General features: G+C 43.7%; 1 protein-coding gene across 1 annotated transcript; it reads left to right on the top strand.

The window, feature by feature from the left end:
• Positions 1 to 957: 957 nt before the first annotated feature.
• Positions 958 to 26,399, top strand: LOC309371735 (potassium channel, subfamily K, member 16-like). The gene is given in 7 exon segments (XM_081914687.1): positions 958 to 1,242; positions 1,245 to 1,264; positions 10,997 to 11,197; positions 12,493 to 12,613; positions 18,027 to 18,190; positions 21,074 to 21,236; positions 25,863 to 26,399. Coding segments are annotated over 7 exon segments (1,035 nt in total). The 5' UTR covers positions 958 to 1,133; the 3' UTR covers positions 26,120 to 26,399.
• Positions 26,400 to 27,818: the final 1,419 nt, after the last annotated feature.

Genomic DNA, 27,818 nt, shown 5'->3' with positions numbered 1-27,818 from the left:
AATTTATTTATCCGGGTAAGGAGAGATTTCATCTCAACCCAATGCAGAATTTGAACTATGTTCTGTTTCAACAATATTCAAAGAACAATGGTCCACAATATTGAGGGAAACTGGGCAAGTTACATCCCACATTATTCCCAGCTTCTTGGTAGCCTGCTGGTTCTTAGTGAGATGGAGTCATTCCCATATTCCCCAACTTTTCTCCAGTGAAAATAGGGACATCCTAGACGCGGGTGGCACTGTGGGTAAAAGCCTCAGCGCCTAGGACTTGCCAATCGAAAAGTTGGCGGTTCGAATCCCCGCGGCAGGGTGCGCTCCTGTCGCTTGATCCCAGCGCCTGCCAACCTAGCAGTTCGAAAGCACCACCGGGTGCAAGTAGATAAATAGGGACCGCTTACCAGCGGGAAGGTAAACGGCGTTCCATGTGCTGCGCTGGCTCGCCAGATGCAGCTTGTCACGCTGGCCACGTGACCCGGAAGTGTCTGCGGACAGCGCTGGCCCCTGGCCTCTAGAGTGAGATGAGCGCACAACCCTAGAGTCTGTCAAGACTGGCCCATACGGGCAGGGGTACCTTTACCTTTACCTTTAAGGATCATATCAAAAACAGGGATGGAAACTTGGAGAATCTGCATTCCTTAACAAATGCACTCCATTTAGAATGCTTAGGGACACGGAGAGCTGCCTTACACAGAGTCAGACCAGTGGGCCATTTGGCACAATACTGTTCAGACTGACCGTGAGGAGCAATTCAGAATTTCAAACAGGAGTTTGGAAATGCTGGAGTTTGAACTCAGGACTCGCTGCCTGCTAAGCAGATGTTCTACCACTCAGTTTGGGAAAGGAGATTCATCCATCTCAGTGCTGGTGGTGGAATGTTCAGCTGGAAGCACTCCCACAACGACAACAAGGGGCTGTAGCCAACTAATTATTTTTTTTCATTCTTTATTAAATTTATACACCGCCTTTCATTTGAAGGTCTCGGGGAGGTTCACAAGAAAAAAAAATACAGGGTAAAAGGACAAAACAAATAGTTAAAACAAAGCCCAAAACAAAACAATGCCCTCCACTCCCACAAACACATTTAAAAGGCCGTAAGAAGAGGCATACTAAAAATAAATAGATCTGAGTTCGTCATGCCCCTTAATGCAAATATTGCCAATGTATTTCACATCTGGCAACCAATGTGCTCCTCGGGTTTCGGATACAACACGGGCAGACAAGAAACAGTCTGGGACACAAATTTTATGGCCCTCTAGCGGCTAAGGTGGCTCATTTACCAGAAGTAATGTAGTTTGTAGTTTGATCAGTTGTATACTCGATGCTGATCAAACTAAGCTTCTGAAAAGAAGAGTGGCATGTTGTGATGGAAAATACTGACTGTCACTCGTGATTCATTCTCCATTCGGGATTTCACCTGAGGGAAAGGGAAACGGAGGGCTGGCGCAGCGGCGCCAGGGAGAGAGAGAGCCATTGCGCCGTTGCATATTAAGTAGTGGCAGCGCTGTGGTATGAAGTTAAAAACCCCACAGAAACGTGCAGATATAGAACATCCAGTTTAATAAAGTACTGAGGTTATTTTATTGAAAGAAGAATTTTTTTCTGTCAGAAAATGGCCAGCAAGCACCAGGCAAAAGAGACTCGGGATGACCCAGTACAGGAAGCTGTTGCATCTGAGGAGAATCCTAATACTGAATTAGAAATGCTGAGGCTAGTATTAGAATTGGCTAAAGTTGAAGCAAAGAAAGAAAGAAAGACATGAAGTTGAAACAGAGAAAGAAAGACATAAGTTGAAGCAGAGAAAGGAAAGGAAAAAGCAAAATTAGCAGCTGAACAGGCCAGAATTGCAGCTGACATTCGGTCAGCACAGATACAGGCTGAGAGAGATATGGCAGAGAGAGAGAGCAGATTAGCTCATGAGGGAAAAGAAAAAGAAAGAAATGCCAGATTAGCCCAAGAAGAAAGAGAAAGGGAGGTCAAGATGGCCCATGAAAAAGACATGTTTCTTTTAAAAATGGAGGAAATTAAGCTGAGAGCAGAACTGCCACATTGGTATGGGTGGAGACTTTACCTCAGCTAATGTGAAGAGATTTCCCTAAGTGTGTCAAAGGCATTCCTGCTAAGTTTTGAACAGACCTGTAAGGACTTAAATATTCCTGAGGAAAACTGGATGCTGTATTTACACCCACAGATATGTGGAACTTTGAGTGAAATATACTCCGATTTAAGAGAAGATGAAACCTCTGATTATCTCACATTCAAAGAAAGAATGAAAGGGTGGTTTGTTTTAACTGCAGAGCAAAGTAGAAAATCCTTTCGTGACATTAAAAGAAAACCAGGAGAGACTTATGCCCAGCTGAGTAGCCGTATTGATAAAGCTCTGGACAGATGGGTGGAAGGAAGTAAAATCAAAACCTTGGATGAACTTAAACAGTTGATCAGTTTAGAGCAATTTTATAGACAGGTTCCTGCACACCTACGCTGGTTCCTTAAAGATAAGAAACTGGAAACAGTAACTGAAGTCTCTATCTTGTTAGATGAAATCGAAGGAGACTTAGGGGGAGCGCTAGCACCCAGTCCCTTCAAGAAAAATAATGACTGGAAACCCAGAGAGAAAGTTGGGACTCAGAACGACAACCCTGTAAGGCGGACCTCTCCTACACAATACAAACCTAAAGGAGTAATTTGTCAGGAGGAGGGTCACAAATTTTCACAGCCTTCTAGTGGCTAGGGTGGCTCATATAATAAGTCAATCCTTTATTAGGCATAGCAAACCACACATTATCAAACAAACACCGTATACAAATTGTGCAAAATACGAGCTCAGCATAACAAGGTTTGTCCCAGTCAGATCTTTAATGCCAGAGAAAATCAATTTGCATAAATAATACAATATAACACTACCACATCACCGATCAATTAAGAACCACTAAATCTCTTTATAATGACCCAGTCTTTCTACATGGACAGCACTCCAAAATTCAGCCACTATTAAAGTAATTTGATCATTCCTGTCCGAGAGCAGGTCCTGAACCATTGGTGGCATAGAATTGAGCCTGTTGAGTTGTAAGGCCTCTAACAATTGTCTTCTGGTATAAATGCCAAAAGAAAAGAAAAGATGCTCCAAAGTATCAGGTTCCTGTTTACTACATTTGCAGAGACGCTCTGCTCCTGGGAGAGCTAAATATCTTCCTCTTACCTTGTTTCATTCTGTTAAGGTGCTGCAAGGTTCCTTGTTGTCTTCCCTGGAAACAGAATGGGGAAGCAAGCCATCTTCGGGTGTCGATGATGTTCTTAAGAGTACAGCACAGCACTATTTTCATTAGTGGGGTAGGACAGCTGAAAATAATTGTCAGGGACGTGGCTAAATCGAATGCCTGGGAAGAGTCAAACTCTGAAGATGAAGGAATACCAGTACAGAGAGAGCCAGAGTCTGACTCTGGAGACGAAAGAATGCAGACAGAGCAGGAGTGGGTTAGCTCTGCACCCCCTTCACCAAGAGTTCCCAGACTCAGATAGAGCAGGAGACTCAGACAGCTCGCAGGCAGGAGGGGGAGAGATAGATGGCATTGAGGGGCTGCTATGCAACCAGCAGAGAAACAGCATTCAGTGGGCTCTTCTGAGAGAGGGAGGGAATCTACCCACCTTCTCCCCGAATCAAAAGGGCTGAAAGGGTTAAAGTGTAATAGAAGTGCAAAAGAGGAAGGTCTGGACTTTGGCACCCTTCGTGGTGTGACAGGAAAGGAGACTCAAAGTGACCGACTTTTAGCAAAGAGCGGCAGGCTCAGAGCCATGCTCTGGGTATAATTTGTAAATAAGCGTACCATAAAACTGCCAGAGAGTCATAAATTTTTATCGGGACTTGCTTACCTGTCTGAGATCATTACAATAATATGCAGATATATTTCACATTTGGTAAACCTTGGGTTTCAGATGGTGGTGGTGGGGAATTATAAGTTATTTAGGAGACCACTGTAAGCAGATGGAAACATTAGTAGAATTTTGATTTCACTTGTAGTGTAACAACTACTATGGATAATATGTTTTGATATAAAAATTGGAGTATGGAAGACTATGTAGAAATAAATGTTTAAAATCGGACTCCATGGAGGGGGTGCGGGGGAGTCCTGAAATTTGGGAGCCAGAACGTTCGAGTTTCAAGGCGTTCGGCTTCCGAAGTTCCACTGTACTTCACTGGCCCCATGAGACCTGTCAATCCTAGTTATTAGGGAAGAGGATGGCATTGCTGTTGTTCCTTGCCTTTTCAGAGGCATTTGTCTTTAAACAGCTACCCAAATGCTCCTCTCTTCCCAGCCCTCAGATATAGAAAGGTTTTAAATGAGAGTCATAACACAGGAAAAAGGGAGGACTGCTGTTTATCACAGGGATGGTGCTGCCAGGCCACAAAGCACTTCATTAGTGCAAAGCAAGTTCAAGCTGGGTGCATTTCACAGAGATCAAATGCTGTGGATCATATCTGGGGAAATGCAATTGACTTGCAACAAGAGATGCTAACTGGAAGAAAGATGGCTGTACCTCCCCTTGCAATTTAGAAACACCACAGTATTCCTTCTGGGAGAAACCGATGGCCTGGAAAGGCTCTGAAGGCATAATCCGATATTCAAGAGATGAGGAAGGGTCACAGTTTAGTGGCAGAGAACATGCTTTAAATGCTAAATGTTCAAGACTCTATCTGTAGCCCCTCCAGGTAGGGTTGGGGAAGACAAAAAACCCGGGAGAGCTTCTGCCGGCCAGTGTAGCTGATGCTCATCCAGACGAACCAATTATCTGACTTGATTTAAGGCTGTTTCCTATGGTCTGGCAGCTGATGGGATTTAGGACAGTTCTATGAACTGGAACGTGTCCAGAGGAGGGCAACCAAAATGGTCAAAGGCCTGGAAACGATGCCTTATGAGGAACGGCTAAGGGAGCTGGGCATGTTTAGCCTGGAGAAGAGGAGGTTAAGGGGTGATATGATAGCCATGTTCAAATATATAAAAGGATGTCACATAGAGGAGGGAGAAAGGTTGTTTTCTGCTGCTCCAGAGAAGCGGACACGGAGCAATGGATCCAAACTACAAGAAAGAAGATTCCACCTAAACATTAGGACGAACTTCCTGACAGTAAGAGCTGTTTGACAGTGGAATTTGCTGCCAAGGAGTGTGGTGGAGTCTCCTTCTTTGGAGGTCTTTAAGCAGAGGCTTGACAACCATATGTCAGGAGTGCTCTGATGGTGTTTCCTGCTTGGCAGGGGGTTGGACTCAATGGCCCTTGTGGTCTCTTCCAACTCTATGATTCTATGATTCTATGTTGGTTGGGTCCTCCTGAATGTGAAGATGGTTCTCATATCTCCTCTGGTTCAGAATAAGCATACCCAGCTCCTTCAACCGTTCCTCATCAGGTTTGGCATCTAGACTCTGGATACCTTTATTACTTCCTGTGATGTGGACACTATGCTTCTGTTGATATGTAGCCGAGAGTCACTTTGGAGAATAGAAGATACGGCGAAACTGTCAGACTTTACAAAATAGGGTTTATTCAACTATTTAAACCTTCAGTCTGCATGGAAGGAGTCTAGATCTTATGGCATGTTCAGTTCAAGAGGCAGCAGTACAGGCATACAGCCTCTCTCTCCAAGATGGATCTCTCCTCCCCCCTCTTTCTTCCCCCCAGAGACCCCTTGCCTTCCCCCAGAGCAGGTACCCTGGCAACCTACCAAATCCCCAGTCTTTGTTCACACCTAGGGTCAAGAGGGAAGTTCCCTTGTATTGTTAACGACCCCTATAGTACTCTTGATAGCCCTGGGTCAGCCAGGTTGATTTGCATAAACCAGCCCAGGAATTCTCTGTCTGGAACAGCTCTGCAGCTTATGTTCTAATCCATATCCCAATTCACCAAAATCCTAGCATTTATTCATTCCAAGGGTTTAACAATAGCATTAGCTTTGCTGCTGCATCACACTGTTGACTCATGTTCAGCCTGTGGTCCACCAAAACTCGTAGATCCTTTTCACATATGCTGCTAGTAAACCAGATTACCTCCCCCCGCCCTATATTTGTGCATCTGGTTCTTCCCATCCTAAGTGCAGAACCTGACTGTTAAAGAAGGACAGAACTTTTTTTATGTATGCCACAGCAGCAGCAAGAATACTCATCGCAAAGCATTGGAAGACACAAGATCTACCCACCCTGGAAGAATGGCAGATGCAAGTAATGGATTACATGGAAATGGCGGAAATGACTGGCAGAATTCGAGACTAGGGAGAAGAGTCGGTGGAAGAAGATTGGAGGAAATTTAAAATCTATTTACAGAAACATTGTAAAATTTTTGAATGTTGATGACATTGGAATGAAATGAAGGGGTTCTAGTAATAAGGTAAAAGATTATGCAAGAGTGGATTGATATTAGATGAAAGTTTAAAGTTAAATATGTGAGAAAAAATAATTAAGGATAGACCAATAGGATGAATTTGCTGAACCAAGTCTCTAAGTGGAATACAAAAAGGGAGGCGTGAGGAAGTCAGGAAAATAAGTTAACCAAAGAAGAGAGATTAAAAAAAGAGAGGGATTTTTTATTCTTTTTTCTTTTTATTCTTTTTTTCTTTCTATTATGTTAATTGTTTGTATTTTTGTATTTTTGTGTTTTGGTATTTTTTCCTGTGTTTTTCCCAGTTATTGTCTTATTCTGAAAACTCTAATAAAATATCATTATAAAAAAAACACTAAGTGCAGAACCTGACATTTATCCCTATTGAAATTCATTTTGTTAGCTGGGGCTCAATGTAGGGTTGCAAAAAAGAGGACACATTTGTTGACTTCTGCTTTTAAGTATGGATCACTATGATGACTCTGCCTATAAGGACAAATGCCCATGAGGACAAAGAGGACAAATGGCAACCCCCAATCCTGATTCTTTCTTCTGCGGCATTAGCTACCCCTCCCAGTTTGGTGCCATCTGCAAATCTGATGAGCATTCCCATTGCTTGAAGTAGCAATAGGTCAAATTTCGCCCCTGTACATTTCTAAAATACTGTGGTCTGATCTTCCTACCAGCCTCTCAGACCTGGAGGCTTTCAGCAGCCCAGCAGGTACAGAGGGCATGACCTCACAGAGGACCAGGTAAGCCAGTCCACAAAAGAGAGTAATATACCCATGACCTCATAGAGCCCATGAAGATGTGGTCAGGCTGCTCCTACCAAATAGCTACCGAGTGAAAGGGAAGCACTGAGACTCTCCCATCAGATATCGGAAGTCAAAGAAGTGGATCATTTAAGAGGATTTGGAATCGAATGTCCCTATCAGGGTGAGTGATGAGCCAAGCAAAGACCTCTCCCCTCCTTTCAATTCCCTCCTCCAAATGACCCCTGGGCTGGTTATGGATGTGGGAACACACATTAGCTCCAACATGACAAAACCTTCTGGTTTTCTTCCTCCATGTTTCCCAATAAACTGTATTTCTTAAAAAAAACTAAAACAAACCTGGAAAGAGAAAGTGTGTTTTGACATGCAGTATCCTAACACTCCAAGCAACTTTCCCAAGAAGTAAATGAAGCAGTTGCTTTTTGCACAGTCAATATAATCTTTTATTTTAGACACCTATACGACATGAAGATTTTTTTCGAGTTTTTCTAGCAACATATTCACATATGGTTTTGTCATCTGAGAGCTTCCTTGCAATCATTTTCTAGAGACAGTTTTTTAAAAAACCATATAGAAGGCAAAGTAAAGAGGGGAGAGCGGAAAAACAAAACTGTATCCTTTACAGAGTTGTTATTCTAATTCACCAGATCTTAACCTACTACGTACAGTATTTGTAAGAATGGATTCAACATATCATTGAATTTGTCCACGGCAAGTCTGCTTTAAACGCAAGTTGCTCATATGTTGCAAGTTTGTATGTCTTAAATCCAATCGTGGAAGGGAGTCTCACTTTTATTTTTCCATTTCATCAGTCTCAGTCTTTTTTAGTGATACAGTCCTAAATCTGGGATCCCAAATCCTCCTTCCTTTATCAATATTTGATTTTTTTGAATCGATATTCTTGGAACTGAAGAGTCCCAAAGGCATTTTCTAAACAAATATTTAATTTTGTGAATTGGAATTCCTCTTAAGATATAAACTAGTCTAGGTATTATGTTCAGTTTAAGAGCATTGACTTTCCCCCACAGGGTCAGGTTCAATGACTGCCATTTCTTGATATCCATTGATACCTAATAATAATAATAATAATAATAATAATAATAATAATAATAATAATTTATTTATATCCCGCCCTCCCCAGCCAAAGCTGAGCTCAGAGCGGCTAACAACAGTAAAATAATACAGCATTCTAAAATCAATTCATTATAAAATCAGTTGAAATCAAATTAATGGCAACCATTGGGCTAGAGTTCTGTGAGGATTACCAAAGGAGGGGGTCAGACTGTGCCTTGGCCAAAGGCCTGGTGGAACAGCTCTGTCTTGCAGGCCCTGCAGAAAGATGTCAAGTCCCGTAGGGCCCTAGTCTCTTGTGACAGAGCGTTCCACCAGATCGGAGCCACAGCCGAAAAAGCCCTGGCTCTAGTTGAGGCTAGCCTAACCTCCCTGTGGCCTGGGACCTCCAGGATGTTTTTGTTTGAAGACCATAAGGTCCTCCGTGGGACATACCAGGAGAGGCGGTTCCGTAGGTATGAGGGTCCTAGGCCGTATAGGGCTTTAAATGTTAAAACCAGCACCTTAAACCTGACCCTGTATTCCACCAGGAGCCAGTGCAGCTGGTATAGCACTGGGTGAATGTGATCCCGCAGCGAGGACTCCGTAACGAGTCTCGCCGCGGCATTCTGCACCCGCTGGAGTTTCTAGGTCAGTCTCAAGGGCAGCCCCACATAGAGTGAGTTACAATAATCCAGACTGGAGGTGACCGTCGCGTGTTATAGCCTGCAATCTACACCTCCATGGAAAGGGAGGTGTCGAAGATTACACCCAAACTCTTAACGGACAGTGCTGGCACTAACTGCGCCCCCGCAAGAGATGGGAGTTGCCCCCCCCAATCCCATATCGTTCTGACCCAGCCAAAGTACCTCTGTCTTCGAATAATAATAATAATAATAATAATAATAATAATAATAATAATTTATTATTTATACCCTGTGCATCTGGCTGGGTTTCCCCAGTCACTCTGGGCGGCTTCCAACAAAACACTAAAATACAATAACCTATTAAACATTAAAAGCTTCCCTAAACAGGGCTGCCTTCAGATGTCTTCCAAAAGTTTGGTAGTTATTTTTCTCTTTGACATCTGAGGGGAGGGTGTTTCACAGGGCGGGTGCCACTACCGAGAAGACCCTCTTCCTGGTTCCCTGTAACTTGGCTTCTCACAGCGAGGGAAATGCCAAAAGGCCCTCGGCGCTGGATCTCAAGTGTCCGGGCAGAATGATGGAGGTGGAGACTCTCCTTCAGGTATACTGGACCAAGGCCATTTAGGGCTTTAAAGGTCAGCACCAACACTTTGAATTGTGCTTGGAAACATACTGGGAGCCAGTGTAGGTCTTTCAAGACCGGTGTTATATGGTCTCGGGGGCCGCTCCCAGTCACCAGTCTAGCTGCCGCATTCTGGATTAGTTGTAGTTTCTGGGTCACCTTCAAAGGTAGCCCCACATAGAGCGCATTGCAGTAGTTCATGCAAGAGGTAACTAGAGCATGCACCACTATGGCGAGACAGTGTGGGCAGCTAGGGTCTCAGCCTGCATACCAGATGGAGCTGATAAACAGCTGCCCTGGATACAGAATTGAACTGTGCCTCCATGGAGTCCAGAATGACTCCAAGGCTGTGCACCTGGTCCTTCATGGCACAGTTACCCCATTCAGGACCAGGGAGTCCTCCACACCCACCCGTCTCCTGTCCCCCCAAAACAGTACTTCTGTGTTGTCAGGATTCAATCTCAATTTGTTAGCCGCCATCCATCCTTCGAAGAATTTAACTTCAACCGGCTCCCACGTAACCATCCAGCCACAGCTTCCAAACATTTGATCAGTATGTCTGGGGCCGAGTCAGGATGGCCATCCATCAACAGATAGAGTTGGGTGTCATCAGTGTACTGATGGCAGCCCAACTCAAAACTCCGGACAAGCTGGACGAGGGGGCGCATAAAGATGTTGAAAAGCATCGGGGAGAGTATCACACCCGGAAGCACTCCTCACACCAAGGAGTGGCGCGATGACAATTCCCTCCCAAGCGCCACCCTCTGTCCCCGACCAGAGAGAAACGAGCGCAGCCATTGAAGGACTGTGCCCTGGATCCCCACGTCGAAGAGGTGGTCGTCCAGGAGTTTGTGATCGACCATGTCGAAGGCTGCTGACAGGTCTAAAAGAATCAGCAGCCCCAACCTGCCTCGATCCAGCTGCCTACGGAGATCATCTGTTAGGGAGACCAGAGCCGTCTCAGTCCCATGACCAGCGCGGAAGCCGGATTGGAATGGATCCAGAGCCGAGGTTTCATTCAGAAACCCACCAAGCTGTTCAGCAACTGCTCTCTCAATCACCTTACCCAGGAACGGAAGATTCGAAACTGGGCGGTAATTGGATAGATCTAAAGGATCTAATGATGTTTTCTTTAAGAGTGGGTGCACCACTGCCTCCTTCAATTCCTCTGGGAATGTCATTTACATTTTGTTGATGTTTAACGATACTAATTTAGATAAATCTTGTGGTATTAATAACACACGGTTGACACACGGTTGTTCAGCTTGTGGTCCACCAAGACCCCCGGATCCTTTTCACATGTACTGCTACTTAGCCATGTGTCCCCCATCTTCTATTTGTGCATCTGGTTCTTCATGCCTAAGTGCAGAACCGTACATTCGTCCCTGTTGAAATTCATTTGGTTAGCTTGGGTCCAGCTATGGAGAGTGACCAGCTATGGGGCTGTACTGTTGAGTCTGGGTCAAGACAAATAAGGACTTGCTTACTAAACTATAGTTGCTCTTGTGTCTGCTTCTTCCTTGCCTCTCATTCCCACACAGGACAAGATGCGTGTCAGCAGGAAGCAGGGCATACTACTGCTGGCTGGCTACATGACTTACATAGTGATGGGTGCCCTTGTCATTGAGCTTCTGGAGAACGATCACCATGAAAGACTAGAAGAAGCAACGTTTCGCATGAAAGCACAATTCTTTTCGAACTACACCGCTCTCAGCCCAGAAGAGGTGGAGGTATTCATACAGGTAAGGCATTACTTTAGCAAGACTGAAATGACAGACCGTGGCAGGACACCAGAGGCTGAGAGATCAGAAAGTATACATGGGGGGAATACAGTTTAGGAGGTGGGAATTGAGGTGGGGACAGAATCAGTGGCCAGCATAGAGCCATAAGGACTCACTCTTCTTTCTGCATGTGAAAAATTATCCCCATGGAGGATTAGGCAAATTGTTGGAGGATAAGACAAGGAATGGCTACTAGACATTATGGCTGTGTTCTGCCAACACTGTTGGAGGCAGCATGGGCTTTTCCACACTGAGCTTTCCTCCACTCTCTCCAGGCCTGGCCATGATTTAAAGCTCCGTGTCTGAGCACCATTTCGTTACTCTAGGGCTTTCCACGTGAAAACCAGCTTGTGAACAGCAATCCATTATAAACCCAAATTGACGTTTTCTCCGATTCAGTTATAAGGAGCAGGTTTTTGTTAGCATTTGTACTGCATTTGTTGGGAAACATATTTTGCAAAGAATATACAGTGGTACCTCGGGTTACATATGCTTCAGGTTACATACGCCTCAGGTTACAGACTCCGCTAACCCAGAAATAGTACCTTGGGTTAAGAACTTTGCTTCAGGATAAGAACAGAAATCGTGCAGCAGCGGCAGCAGGAGGCCTCATTAGCTAAAGTGGTCTTCAGGTTAAGAACAGTTTCAGGTTAAGAACAGACCTCCAGAACGAATTAAGTTCTTAACCCGAGGTACCACTATACTGGGGAAAGGAGAACATACGTCATATAGCAGTTGCAAAACAGGTGACTCTGTTCAAGTTCACAGAAAAGCTGAATCATTGTCTGGTTAACTGCCTTGAAAAGTGTGTTTGTGCCTTAGAACAGAGGGTGGGAGATGGGGCCATCTCACCATTGTTTCGTTGACTGAGAATATGGGAGAGCCAATACTCCAAGCAGACTCTGTCCAAAAGAATTTATTATTTTACTGTGGTTAGCCGCTCTGAGCTCGGCTTTGGCTGGGGAGGGCGGGATATAAAACCAAGCCATTTATGCATTGCTACAAAACCCTCTCTTGGGTTCAAGGGAGAGAAACCTCCCTCATTCCCCTCTAACGGCAAAGGCTCCTACTTGAGAGGTGCCAGAAATGAGTTCCAGAAAGTTCTGGCTCAAAGAAATGCCATGGTGGCTCGACGGATCCAGAAGAACTTCCCTTCTGAGTGCATAGCAATTTGGTTAGCAGTATCTTGTGATAATCAGAGGAGGGGCTATTCTTATTGTTGGAATATTCAAACTGAGTCTTGCCTTCAATTGCAGAAACTGGTAAAAGCTGTTCGGTTGGGAATAGATCCAATAGGAACCAAACCTCATGATAAACACAGCAGCTGGGATTTCGCTAATTCTTTCTTCTTCGTGGGAACTATGTTAGCCACAATAGGTACTGTCATTTGGTTCTGGCTTCTTCGCGAATATAGTATGCAGGGCATTCAACTGCCCTTGCTTAGATAAATTTTGTTAAGTTGCACGCTTTGGTTTTGCTCTTTCATCATCCTTCACATCTCATCTTTGTCTTGCCCTTTCTGGCCAAATAAATAGTTCATTTATTATATGCCCAATGAGCCCATTCCCTGATTAGTTATTTATTCCCCACCCTTCTGGGGTCAACCTATTATTAAAACCACCCTGTGGAAAGTAGTTGGGCTAGGGAAACAAGTTCAAATCCCACCAGGTGCAACTGACCTCATGACAGTCTCCCAATGCAAATTACTTCTTTAAAGTAAGCTACAAAATACACTCAAGAAACCACACACCCTTTATGTCCAGATGAATGCCTTCAATGCAGAAAACCATGCACTGAATGAGTGGGCGAACCTACCCTTTTAGCACTGTTTCATCCTGAGCTTTCAAAACTTTTCAGGTTGGTGACACAGTTTTTATACATGCATCAATTTGTGACACAGTAATTGAGTTTTACTAGCAAACCGGTAGAGGGACGCGGGTGGCGCTGTGGGTTAAACCACAGAGCCTAGGGCTTGCCGATCAGAAGGTTGGTGGTTCAAATCCCTGTGACAGGGTGAGCTCCCGTTGCTCGGTCCCTGCTCCTGCCAACCTAGCAGTTCGGAAGCACATCAAAGTGCAAGTAGATAAATAGGTACCGCTCCGGTGGGATGGTAAATGAGATGAGCGCCGCAACCCCAGAGTCGGTCATGAATGGACCTAATGGCCAGGGCTCCCTTTACCTTTAGCAAACCGGTGGTTAAACTAACCCCTCTCCAGCATTCATACGACACACTTACACATTGCAGCCAACACACTAACTTGTCGCGACACACCATCTGGAAAGCTCTGGGTAAGCTTTCTGGTGTGAAGCACAAACTGTTGATTCAAGTGTGCTAGGGATAAAATAATCCATTCTTCAAGTGCAGGCCATAAAGCTGCGGCTTCTGAGACCCGAGAGAAGGGCTTATCTGTTTCTCAGCCTTTGGACTTGAGGTATCCCAGGAATCTTCATTTCTTGACTCTTTCCACTTGCAAATTTCAATCAGTAGATACTATTAGTCTTCTAATTGGCTCTCTGATTATTCCGAGGTGCTTGGCAAAATCTTCATGGGATCTCAGCTGAAAACAACTCAAGTCTGGTCCTTACAAATGCATGGAGCATGTTGCTTATATATTTAAACTTTTCAACATACAATAAAAACCAAACTAAACTCTTGCAATTGCTTATGCAATAACTGTGGGATGATACTAACAATCAATGGTGTGTTCAGCCATGTCTTTGCCATATTGAGTTCTGTTCATCTCTCCCTTAGCAGCCTCTGCTTTGAAAACTTGTGTCTGTCCCTTTAAGTAAACAGCGCATTCCATTCCAACGGTTTGAGGCTGAATCCAGACAAGACCGAAGTATTGTTTCTATGGGACAGGGGAAGCCACCCAGAGTGGCTGGGGCAACCCAGTCAGATGGGCGACACAAAAATAATAAATTACAATTATATTATTATTCCCATGCTAATGGATTTAATCTCACTGAAGGAATGGAGAGTTAAAAGTAATATAAGATGAAGATTTTAAATTAAGCAGATCATCCTTATCCATTGGTAAACGTTATTGAGCATCGATAATTTAAGATAAGCTTTTTGCTTTGTTTTTCAGCCTCTTAATTAATGCCTCTTCTTACACCAGCAGCCAAATTGAATTCTGTTTTTTTTTTAGATATAATTTTTATTAATTTTCATTAATAACACTCCAATATGGGCCACATTATTATGATATCAAATCATTGTTGTTTAGTTGTTTTAGTCGTGTCCGACTCTTCGTGACCCCATGGACCAGAGCACGCCAGGCATTCCTGTCTTCCACTGCCTCCCACAGTTTGGTCAGACTCATGTTTGTGGCTTCGAGAACACTGTCCAACCATCTTGTCCTCTGTCGTTCCCTTCTCCTTGTGCCCTCCGTCTTTCCCAACATCAGCGTCTTTTCCAGGGAGTCTTCTCTTCTCATGAGGTGGCCAAAGTATTGGAGCCTCAGCTTCAGGATCTGTCCTTCCAGTGAGCACTCAGGGCTGATTTCCTTAAGAATGGATGCGTTTGTTCTTCTTGCAGTCCATGGGATTCTCAAGAGTCTCCTCCAGCACCATAATTCAAAAGCATCAATTCTTCGGCGATCAGCCTTCTTTATGGTCCAGCTCTCACTTCCATACATCATTACTGGGAAAACCATGGCTTTAACTATATGGACCTTTGTTGGCAAGGTGATGTCTCTGCTTTTTAATATGCTGTCTAGGTTTGCCATCGCCTTTCTCCCAAGGAGCAGGCGTCTTTTAATTTCGTGACTGCTGTCACCATCTGCAGTGATCATGGAGCCCAAGAAAGTAAAATCTCTCACAGCCTCCATTTCTTCCCCTTCTATTTGCCAGGAGGTGATGGGACCAGTGGCCATGATCTTCGTTTTTTTGATGTTTAGCTTCAGACCATATTTTGCGCTCTCCTCTTTCACCCTCATTAAAAGGTTATTTAATTCCTCTTCACTTTCCGCCATCAAGGTTGTATCATCTGCATATCTGAGGTTGTTGATATTTCTTCCGGCGATCTTAGTTCCGGCTTGGGATTCATCCAGCCCAGCCTTTCGCATGATGAATTCTGCATATAAGTTAAATAAGCAGGGAGACAATATACAGCCTTGCCGTACTCCTTTCCCAATTTTGAACCAATCAGTTGTTCCATATCCAGTTCTAACTATAGCTTCTTGTCCCACATAGAGATTTCTCAGGAGACAGATGAGGTGATCAGGCACTCGCAATTCTTTAAGAACTTGCCATAGTTTGCTTTGGTCGACACAGTCAAAGGCTTTTGCATAGTCAATGAAGCAGAAGTAGATGTCTTTCTGGAACTCTCTAGCTTTCTCCATAATCCAGCGCATGTTTGCAATTTGGTCTCTAGTTCCTCTGCCCCTTCGAAATCCAGCTTGCACTTCTGGGAGTTCTCGGTCTCGGACTGATCTTCTCCAATCCTCTGGCCACTGCTGAGTTTTCCAAATTTGCTGGCATATTGAGTGTAGCACCTTAACAGCATCATCTTTTAAAATTTTAAATATTTCAGCTGGAATATCATCACTTCCACTGGCCTTGTTATTAGCAGTGCTTTCTAAGGCCCATTTGACTTCACTCTCCAGGATGTCTGGCTCAAGGTCAGCAACCACACTACCTGGGGTTTGCGAGACATCCATATCTTTTTGGTATAGTTCCTCTGTGTATTCTTGCCACCTCTTCTTGATGTCTTATGTTTCTGTTAGGTCCTTTCCACTTTTGTCTTTTATTATGGTAATCTTTGTCCATGGAGTTTTCTTGGCAGGGATACTGGAGTGGTTTGCCGGTTCCTGCTCCAGGTGGATCACGTTTGGTCAAAACTCTCCACTATGACCTGTCCATCTTAGGTGGCCCTGTACGGCATAGCTCATAGCTTCTCTGAGTTATTCAAGCCCCTTCACCACGGCAAGGCAGTGATCCATGAAGGGGGATATCAAATCATACCAAATCATAATACAATTTATAAAACCCGTTATACATTCCAAATTAAACACATTAGATGGCTTCCTGTGTTTTGATCTTTTGGAGATAATTTATTCCAAAGTCCCACACATAGTCTCATATGTAATCCAAAAATAACAATTCCTATCTCGATCCCTTCTTCTGTTGTTGTTTTTTTGCAGCCGCCAGTGTAACAACGGCACTCGTATTTTGAAAAATCCATATCCATTAACTTGCAAGAGGCATTTAAAGCTTATAATTTTCTGTGTAAAATACTTTTCTTTTGTACTTCTTTTCATGTTATAATGCATCATCCTTTTTCCGCGCTGTCTCCCTTCGAGAGTGATTTTTCAAAGTGCGTCAGAGCCAGCACTGTCACCATCTTGTTTATCTGAAGCAAAAGCATACTGGCATCATGCCATGCTCCGGGTTGACACCTAGCTCTTTGTTCTTAATCTTCCCAACTTTTTTAACAAGCTGATGTCTCACCAAAGCAGTTGTAGATCCAAATTAACACTCCCCTTAGGAGACAGTAGGGACGTGGGTGGCGCTGTGGGTTAAACCACAGAGCCTAGGACTTGCCGATCAGAAGGTCGGCGGTTCGAATCCCTGTGACGGGGTGAGCTCCCGTTGCTCGGTCCCTGCTCCTGCCAACCTTGCAGTTTGAAAGCACCTCAAAGTGCAAGTAGATAAATAGGTACTGCTCTGGCGGGAAGGTAAAGGGCATTTCCGTGCGCTGCTCTGGTTCACCAGAAGCGGCTTAGTCATGCTGGCCACATGACCCGGAAGCTATATGCCGGCTCCCTCGGCCAATAAAGCGAGATGAGTGCCACAACCCCAGAGTCGGTCACGACTGGACCTAATGGTCAGGGGTCCATTTACCTTTACCTATAGGAGACAGTGCCACAAAGCATCACAGTATTTCACAGTCTTTCATTTGAAGAACTCTGTAGGCAGATTCTAAAGTCTTTTTTTAAAAGTCCCTGTTGCATTCCCTTTATAGTTGTACTCCAATAATAAACTCAGTCCACTAATAATTTCTTAAAATGTCTTTAGTGAAGGTTTGCTGGATCATAGATCATCAAATATAATATAAATATAAAAAGAGAACGAAAGGCTCCCCTTCACTTACATAATAATCCTGTTACGGTGAAGTCCTCTCCAGATCAAAACCTTGGCACACAATGGCTTATTTCATTTAGCAGGTTCCCATGTCTCCTTGTTCCAAAACATGCCTGTTCTTTAAGTGCCCCTGCCCTCGTATTCCGTCGGAACGAGATACAGTTAATGGACAACCTGCAAGTGAAGGCTCGCCCCTCCGACTAGGGTGTGTGTGTGTTTCCAGAAGGATAATTACTCTCATTTTTATCCTTGATTAAGTGCAGAATCGGGATCCGCTATTATGGGACCGCTGCACGCCATGGCATTCCGTGCCGGAAGTCCCAATTTACATTCTGGATAAGAATTATTTAATAAGAATGAATTGGCAGATAGATCAGCCAAGTCATAATTGAGTCCATTCTCAAAATAACCTAAAAGGGAGGTTTGTCTGAGCAGATGCCCTGAAGGCTGACACTGAGGGCTATTATGGGATATCTGGGCACGATGGTGGTTCCTCTATCTAAGACACTCCTTGCATGCCCAATTTCATCACCAAAGACATATCATCAAATACATTTCTAAATTTATCCCAAAAGAAGTAAGAATTTTGTTTTTTAATCCAATAACTGTGTCACAAATTTTGAAGAACTGAAAAATTCTGAAGGTAATTGGCAAATCGACAGTTGCTGACGTCCTTTGCAACCCTTTCTTAATCTTTTAACAGGCTATGGAAACCTCTGTCCCCAAACAGCAGATGGTCAGATCTTTTGTGTTATTTTTGCTCTCTTTGGAATCCCCTTCAACCTCATCTGCTTGAACTATATTGGCTTTTTTGTCTCAAGAATCTGTGAAACCTGTGCAGAGAAAGTGTATTGGAAAGAAAACAAGGTAATTCATCTGCAGATAATTTCTAATCTTACCAGTCACAAGACTGAGGGTGACATAGACTGCTGCTGCACTCAAGTCCTGTATGCAGGGTTCCTGTGGGTATCTGGTCATCTTCGATGAGAACAGGATCCTCGATTAGATCCTTGCCTGATCCAGCAGGGCTCTTCTTCTATTATATTGCATATACATATATAATTAGCTGCATCTATAATAGGAGGAAGACAATAATAAATTAGACATGTGAATTATGCCCTCTAATTAAGTGAGGAGGATAAACTCTCGCTCTGCCTTCAAATAGGAATGAGAGAAACTCCCCAAATTATTTGTTTTAGCAGTACATATTTTTGGAACACAGCTGTTTGCCTTTAGTGAAAATGGCTCCAGTATAAATTTGCAAAATATATCTTCTCAAATTCATGGAATTTAATGCTTCTTAATTCTCCAAAATGTTAGTGGGTGTGAGGGTGGGTGCAAAAATTGCTGAACAAAAATTGAAGTGTCACCCTTTGAAGCATAGACGTTAACAAAATGTACAACACAGTTTGGATATTACAAACTCGGAGATTACTTTCCCCTATAGTTCTATTTTTTTCAATGTTTAGAAAATCAAGTTTGCCAAGTTAACACGGGATTATGACAGAGCAAGGCTTTTAGATACTTGTTTGTTTCTAAAATGAAGGTTTCTTATTTGCTTACAGCTTGTGGTTTGTCTGCAGGCACAAACAATGAGCCTGAGTTTGGACAAACATGCTAAGCCAAACCATGCCTTAGTTTGTGGCCAAAGCAGCCACCATCTCCTCTCCTGGAGCCTGTCTTGGAGAAATTTAAAAGGAGGTTCCTCGACTGTAGCTTCCCCACAGAGCAACCCAAAAGAAAAGGATGCAACCTCCAAGTGAAATGATAGGCCTTTACTGAAAAAGAAATGGGCATAGGGACAGCCTCACACATAAGAAGAAGGCTGCAAAGAACCACATCCAAAGCCATGTTCTTTATACATTTCTAGATTACACACGTCATTTTTATTCACCAATCCAAGGATCACAGCAATCTTAACAGGTGCAACCCCATGTCGTCATCCTGAACCAATTCAAATCATTTGGTTCTTCAGATCAGCCCTCATCATAATGCCGTGTGATTACATACAACCATTTTTTTTTTAAAAAAATAATTTTTATTAACAGGCCAATCAAATCACATTAATTCCAAATCACATTAGTTCCAAATTATACAGCCAATTTTCTAAAAATTTTTGTTGGGGGTACCCATGCTTCAAGCTCCAAAAGGGATCCAAACATCACTCTTGCTGCTGCTTTAATTTCACAGTTCTGTCCAGTTCTGTCCAGATAGTCCCTTTATTATTTTCCTCATCTTCTTGTTGTTATCATATATTCCTTTCTTTGTGATCTCTGATAATCTTCACAAGCGGGTTGAAAACAAACATATCCTGTGTGAATTTTACACTCTCCAAGAGCCATATCACATAAAGGGCAGATGCCATTTCCACACCTCCGTAGAGAACATTCCCACAGTCTGTCCGTTGATTTCCACAGGCCTGCCAATCTGTATCTCAGGGGGCCCTGCCAGGTCAAATTCACATTCCGATAACCATACATTCACATTCTGATGACCATGGTCCTCCTTCCCCCTCGTCCTCCTGTGGGTCTTGACGAATCTCCATTTGTAACACTGTCACAAAGCTTTCTTTCCATTCCTGATGTTCCCACCAGTCCTCTCTTTGATCAGTAATTCATTTCCACCCAGTTCTTAATCTCCTGCTTGTGATTAGTAATTTGCAACAATTCTTTCTCTCTGGGGGGGAGGGTTATTGGCTACTCACATAAGACCAAAAAAAAAAAAGAAAAGTTTTTTCCTCCCCCCCTTTCCGTTTCACTCCAACATACCGATCTTTTAATGATGAGTCTTCACTTGATTTATTGTCCAGCCCGTCACACCGCATCACAGAGATCCCATTAATCAGCAGTCTTTACTCCTGATCTTCACTTGAAGTATGTGCATTTGCTTCTTTTCCAATTATATATTTTGAGCTGATGCAAACCAGTGCGCGATCAGAGACAGCATCCAGGAGAGCCGACCTCACCCGAGGGCTTCGTGCCTAGTGTCCTCACTCCCTTCTTTTGAATCCGGGGGTGAATTATGGACACAGCAGGCAAGGCAGTGCCCCCCATTCCCTTGGGGGGCAAGGGAGGCTGCATACTCCCATATCAGCCTCTTAATTACCTTGTGTGGGTTGGAGAGATGTTATTGTCGGCCATCTTCCAATGCACCCCCTGGTGGCCCCCCACCTACAACCATTTTTCAGTGTCTTTCTTTCTTAAGACTTTGACTAATTTTCCTGTTCATTCCAAGTTTTCCAATTTCTTCCTCTTTCATTTTTTTTTTAACAAAACAATTCAAGACTGATCACAATTGCCATGCCTAGCTGATTCTTGTTTTAGGCATACAGTGGAACCCATAGATTCTAACAGTGTTTGTGAACGGACATTCACTATGCACAGTACCTCAAAGCAGGTAGTTCTGTATTGTAAAAGTTCTGTACTGTACTAAAAAGGCAGGTACAGGCCTTTTTAGTTCAGCCAGGCCGTAGAGTCAAAAGAACACGGAATGATCAAAATACAGTTTTATTAAATTATTATTTTCTCCAACACTTGCACCCTTGCACTGCCACACTAAACCGTGGCTTGGCTTATGTGTCATATGGAGAACTGGGTATTGTTCTCCAGATGAAGTCTAACTAGGGTAGAATTATTATTATTTATTTGTTAATGCAGCCTAAAATCCCTGTGCATGGCTGGAGGCCAAGAACACTGAGCTCTGTTGCATCAAACCTACCTTTTTAATTTTCTTTTTTGCTTTATCTTTCAGAAAACAGCAAAATATCTTTTCTTCTATGTGGTTTTGGGGATTCAAATGTTTCTTATTTTGCCTTCGTTTCTCTTTCAATGGATGGAGGACTGGACTTATAGTGAAGCTGTCTATTTTACATTTATTACACTCAGCACCATTGGTTTTGGAGACTATCTAATAGGTAAGGCTTTCAAAATACTTTCATATTGTGGGCTTCACTGTTGTGCTGAAGAATATGAAAGCTCAGATCAGGTGACATACAAAATGATGGTTGGCAATGATTATAATTTGGAACCCAAACCATATTTTAAGTTTCTCAAGTACAGACCCTCCAAGTATACCTATTTTCCAGGACCAGTTCCAGATTTACAGAAGCCATCCCAGTTTCTGATTTGATCCTGGAATGTCCTGCTTTTCCTTAAGACGTCCCTATTTTCATTGGAGAAATATTGAAGGGTATGGAGCTTTATGACCCACGAGCCAAGGAGATAAGTAAACTTTAGAAGACAACTGAAGGCAGCCTTGTATAGGGAAGTGTTTTAAAGTTTACTTCTTTATTATGCTTTTCTATATGTTGGAAGCCGCACAGAGTGGCTGGAGCAACATAGTCAGATGGGTTGGGTATAAACAATAAACTTATTGTTACTATTGTTACTATTATTATTATTAAGGACATCCCTATCCTAGAACAGATAATTCAACATTTGGTCTGTGAGCATTTAGAAAAGGATGCTGTGATTACTAAGACCCAACATGGGTTTCTCAAAAATAAGTCATGCCAGAAGAATCTCATTTCTTTTTTTGATCAAATTACAAACTTGATGGGTCAGGGAAATGCTGTGGACATATTATACCTTGATTTTGGTAGGGCCTTTGACAAAGTACTGCATGATTTTCTCCAGAGGAAGCAGGTAACATGTGGGTTGAAGAAGGTAAGCGCTAGGTGGATTTGTAGCAGGCTGACTGACCGAACCGAAAGAGTACTCATTAATGGTTTGTTGACATCCTGCAAAAAAGGGACAAGTGGGGTGCCACAGGGTTTTGTCGTTATGAATGACTTGGATGAATGAATTGAGAGGATGTTTATCAAATGCACAGACGACACCAAACTGGGAGGGATAGCTAATGCCACAGAAGACAGGACCAGAATTCAGAACGACCTGGAGAATTGGGCACAATCTAACAAAATGAATAAATTTTGCACCATTCTAGCAACTGCAACCACTGCTGCCTGAGGCCAACAACTGAAACAAACTGTTGCCAACAAATGTTGGATGAAAATAAATGTTTCTACATTTCTATTATTATTATTATTATTATTTATAAACAAGAATAATGTTATACAAATAAGTATACCAAGGTGGAGGGAGGAATGGTAAGTGGAGTTGGGTGGGGTGGTTATACTTCTAGTCAAGTACGTTTCTGAGCACAAAAGTGTTGGTGCTGACCTGTAAAGCCCTAAATGGCCTCAGCCCAGTATACCTGAAGGAGCGTCTCCACCCCCATTATTCAGCCCAGACACTGAGGTCCACCTCTGAGGGCCTGGGGCCAGTCCCTCACTGCAAGAAGTGAGGATACAGGGAACCAGGAAGAGGTGGTACACCTTCCCATCAGGTGTCAAGGAGATAAAGAACCACAAAACCTTTAGAAGACATCTGAAGGCACCCCTGTATAGTCAGATGGTTGGGGTACAAATACAGTGGTGCCTCGCAAGACGAAAAGAATCCGTTCCGCGATTCTCTTCGTCTAGCGGTTTTTTCGTCTTGCGAAGCAAGCCCATTGACAGCTTAGCGGATTAGTGCTACAGCGGTCTAGCGGCTTCTAGCGATCAGCTGTTAAGTGGCTTAGTGGCTTAGGAAAAGGGGGGGAAAGCGGGGAAAAACCGCGGGGACTCGCAAGATATTTTCGTCTTGCGAAGCAACCCCATAGGGAAATTCGTTTTGCGAAGCGCCTCCAAAACGGAAAACCCTTTCGTCTAGCGGGTTTTCCGTCTTGCGAGGCGTTCGTCTTGCGGGGCACCACTGTAATAAAATTATTATTATTAATATCATCATCATCATCATCATTGAGCAGGAAGTTACAGGATGTGCACTGATTGGAAATTTGGTAGTGCAACCACACCAAAGCCTTGACAGGCTCAAACACCATCATGAGCCCAAACCGTCACGAATAGGAGATTGGCAGTTTCCTATGTGTAGTGGTAGAAATGTGTTTTAAATGTATGGTGTGAACATGACCTAACGAAGTTTAGATAAACTGAGTTGGCGAGTCCTTCCTTTTTTTTTTTGTAAATAATTTTTATTCATTTTCCAATTAAAAAACATTATTAATAACAAATCAAACCAAATATTTCCACATTCAAAAACAAAATAGGAATTATATAATCCGAATTAATTAATTTCAATGGGACTTCCCGTGTTCTGGATTCAAGAACTAAATGTCCATCCTTTATCTTTCTGCTGTCTTCTTTGTTACTTCACAATTTTCCAGTCCTGATATTGACAATTTCCTCTCTCGATCAGTCAGTCGCTGGTATAACTATCTTGTTTTATTTGACCATTCCTTGTTTCTATATCATGCAGAGGGCTTTTCCCACATTGTTCTCAGTCTTAATATTTTGAAGCACAGTCCTCCTTCGATGACCTCTCCTTTTTCTGCTGATTGTTGTTCTAACAGGCTCTGGACTTCCATCCAAGGTTGAAGTTCATTAGCGACTTCGCACTGTCTTTTGATCTTTAATGTTTCAAATGTATTGTAGGAGTGTACTTGGCAATCAGTAAGTCACACAAAGATTGTTCCGGTTTCCCCATAAAAACCCACGCCAGCTCTCCGGGGCCCTCGGACAGCTGGCAGGCATCCAGAGTTCACCGCCACTCTCTTCTCAAACAGTAATACAGTGGTACCTCGGGTTACAGACGCTTCAGGTTACAGATGCTTCAGGTTACAAACTCCGCTAACCCAGAAATAGTATCTCAGGTTAAGAACTTTGCTTCAGGGTGAGAATAGAAATCGTGCTCCGGCAGCGCAGCGGCAGCAGGAGGCCCCATTAGCTAAAGTAGTGCTTCAGGTTAAGAACAGTTTCGGGTTAAGAGTGGAGCTCCGGAACTAATTAAATTCTTAACCCGAGGTACCACTGAATTCCATGCAAGTAAATGCATCCTCTGTAAAGAACACCCCTTTTGTAATTCCAATAAAAATATATCTCCAATCTCCCCCCATTGAAGGAGACTTTTTCTGATCATATCCTTTTTCTTACTGTGTCAGAGCTTCTACTGTCGCCATATTTCCTCCTCATCCCGAGCTGATCTGGTCATATCTGATCTTGCTCTGCCAATTTTGATCAGGGCTCTTTGTTGAGGACTGCGATAACGCCAATAAGTCCAATTATTTTACGCCTCCTGCATTTCCTTTGGGTAATTAATTCTTTCTTGGTGGGGTTCGCCAAGTCATGAAGTACCAAATATAACAGTACGGCAGCCGCTCACCTCATTCATCAAAACGACAAGAAAGGAGTCTTTTTGAAGTCCAAAACTTGGCCTCCAGCAACTGTGTAGTTTAGCAGATTTTTCTTTTAACTCGTTCCATCCATAACACGCCTGGATTTTTTTGCCAAACCTTTTAATTTTTAGGAAGCAGGAACTCCCGGCTGACGGGACTGACATGGGAGAGTTGCTAAATTCGTGCCTTGGATGCAGATAACCTACGGTCTGCGGGTGGTGTGGCGCAGCTCCCCCCTCCCCGGGACGTGTGGGTCAGGGTTAATTATTCATAGGCGCCAACTCCATGGGGCCTGAGGGGGCCCGAGCCCCCTCAAAAATTCGTTTGGGGGGGCTCTGCCCCCCCAATAATTTAAGAAAATTATTAGTTATATTATGCTTTGTAAAATCACAAAATTATGTTGGTATTTTTTATTTTCCTTGTTTGACGATAAAAGGTAAAGGTAAAGGTACCCCTGCCCGTACGGGCCAGTCTTGACAGACTCTGGGGTTGTGCGCCCATCTCACTTAAGAGGCCAGGGGCCAGCGCTGTCCGGAGACACTTCCGGGTCACATGGCCAGTGTGACATCGCTGCTCTGGTGAGCCAGAGCTGCACACGGAAACGCCGTTTACCTTCCCGCTGGTAAGCGGTCCCTATTTATCTACTTGCACCCGGAGGTGCTTTTGAACTGCTAGGTTGGCAGGCGCTGGGACCGAGCAGCGGGAGCGCACCCTGCCGCAGGGATTCGAACCGCCGACCTTTCGATCAGCAAGTCCTAGGCGCTGAGGCTTTAACCCACAGCGCCACCTGTGTCCCTTGTTTGACGATAGTTACCTTTTAAAATACATTCAGTAATGAGTTAAAACAAAGCCACTCCTGATCTAGAGAGGGGGTGGGGTTGCGGGCTCTCGACCCATCAACAATCTCGCGGGGCTGGCGTCAGGCCCGCAAGAAGCGGGGATTCCCCCTAGCTCATTAATATTCACTGCCCACGGTGGCAGCCAATCGGCTGCCGCAAAGGGCGGGCCCTCACAGGTTCACTTAAGGTCAGGGCAGCCCGGGGCTTGCCCCTTTCGTTCCCCCAGCAGCAGCGGTTTGGAGGTCTTGGGCCCCCCCAATATTTTTTATAAGTCGGTATGGGCCCCCGCCCCCCCAATATTTTTTATAAGTCGGCGCCCCTGTAATTATTTAACCCTGAATTACTGGCACAGCTGTTTGTCTGATCTCTTGGGAGGCTGCCATATCTCATCGTCAGAAGCCGGAAGTCTGAGTTGGCGGGTCCTTTAAATCACCTCCTCACACTTTATGTGCTTTTCTCTGTGTCTCCAGGGAGGAAGCATGACAGGACATATTTTATGGGCTACCGGCTACTCGCAGCCACTTGGATCGTCATTGGTCTGGCCTGGATAGCTGTGCTGTTTGACCTTGTATCCTCATTACTTGAACCTCCAGCTCCAGTAAGAAGACGAAGCAGTGCACGAAGAGAGAGTAGTGGGGACAACATAACACTGTCCCAAAGGGGTCAGTCGGTTAGATTCTCAGTGACGGAGAGTACAAGTACATCATTGCAGGCTCGTGGAGATTGACATAAAAATCAGTTGTACTCAAGAACTTCCATTGAGCTTTTTATAATTATATGCTATTGTGACATTCTGCGTATTCCTTAAAAACTCACTAGTTGCTCTTTAAGTTATGCAGTTCCTAATAAACTGTGAAATAGCCATGTTTCAGCAACCAAGGGAGGGAGGGTGGTTATTACATAAAAATCAGTTTTATATACTGCTGTTTTTATGTTTACTTTTGATGTCATCTTTTTGGAAAATAAATTATTAAAAAAATTACATAAAAATCAGCTACACGCAAGAACTTCCGCTGAGCTTTTTATAATCATATGGCATTGTGACATTCAACTGATTCCTTAAAAACTGGCTAGCTGGTCTATAAGTTAGCACCATATTTTTCGCTCTATAAGACGCACCAGACCATAAGACGCACCTAGTTTTTGGAGGAGGAAAACAAGAAAAAAAATATTCTGAATCCCAGAAGCCAGAACAGCAAGAGGGATCGCTGCGCAGTGAAAGCAGCAATCCCTCTTGCTGTTCTGGCTTCTGTGATAGCTGTGCAGCCTGCATTCGCTCCATAAGACGCACACACATTTCTCCTTACATTTTAGGAGGGGGAAAGTGAGTCTCATAGAGCAAAAAATACGGTAATTCCTAATAAACTGTGAAATAGATGGGTTGTCTGCATCAGATTATAATGCCTCTTCATTACAGGATATGTATTGTGTTTTAGCAATAAGGAGAGAAAGGAAGGGTATTACTTGGTTTCTCAAAACTGGAATGTGTGCAGTGGAGAACAAGCAAGATGATCAAGGGTCTGGCAACCAAGCCTTATGAGGAGTGGTTGAAGGAGCTGGGTATTTTTATTCTGGAAAAGAGGGGACTGGGGGAGATATGAGAGCCGTCTTCAAATATCTCAAGGGCTGTCACATGGAAGAGGAAGCATGTTTGCTTTCACCTGCTCTGGAGGGGAGGACTCAAACCAATGGCTTCAAGTCACAAGAAAGGAGATTCCAACTAAACATCAGGAAGAACATTCTGACAGTAAGAGCTGTTCAGCAGTGGAACGAGCTGTCAGCATCGCCCTTGAGCCAGTGCCACTAACTGGACTCATCTACTTCAGCCCCGACTGGGCTAGGCGAGCTGGGTAGCACTTCCAGAGACCACCTTCTGCACAGGAACAGGTCAAAGTGCTGTGGACTCACAGCTTAGAGTTGTGAGCACCGGATTCACTCCAACAAGACAGTCGTCGCACAGCAGAGTACAGCAGAGTATAAACGACTCGGAGAGCAGCTCTGTAGAATATCTTCTTTATTCTATCTACAACTATTATACAACTATATACAGAGCTTAATGAGGTCTAAGCATAAATGAATGCTGCACTACACTGAGTGTCTGCAGCTGCTCTTAGCAGCAACCTTATCTATACACACGATCTCTAACAGTCTCTCTCCGACACACTGACTGACTGACTGACTCTTTGATGTGGTGCTGGAGCTGAATAAGTAGAGAGTAGAAAACTGCCCCTCCTCTCTGGAGAATCAGCAGAGATCATCATGAGATTCTTGGATATGGGAGGGGTGAAATCTCCTCATGAGCTCCCTTGGAAGGTGGTGGACTTCCTTGGAGTTTTTCCAGCAGAGGTTGGATGGCCATCTGTCCTGGATGCTTTAGTTGAGATTCCTGCATTGCAGGGGGTTGGACTAGATGATCCTTGGAACCC

The sequence above is a fragment of the Podarcis melisellensis genome, assembly GCF_964234715.1.
Source record: "Podarcis melisellensis genome assembly, chromosome: 1".
Classification (NCBI taxonomy): Eukaryota; Metazoa; Chordata; class Lepidosauria; order Squamata; family Lacertidae; genus Podarcis; species Podarcis melisellensis.
The sequence above is the reverse complement of the archived record's forward strand: the minus strand, read 5'-3'. Positions and strand labels throughout refer to the sequence as shown.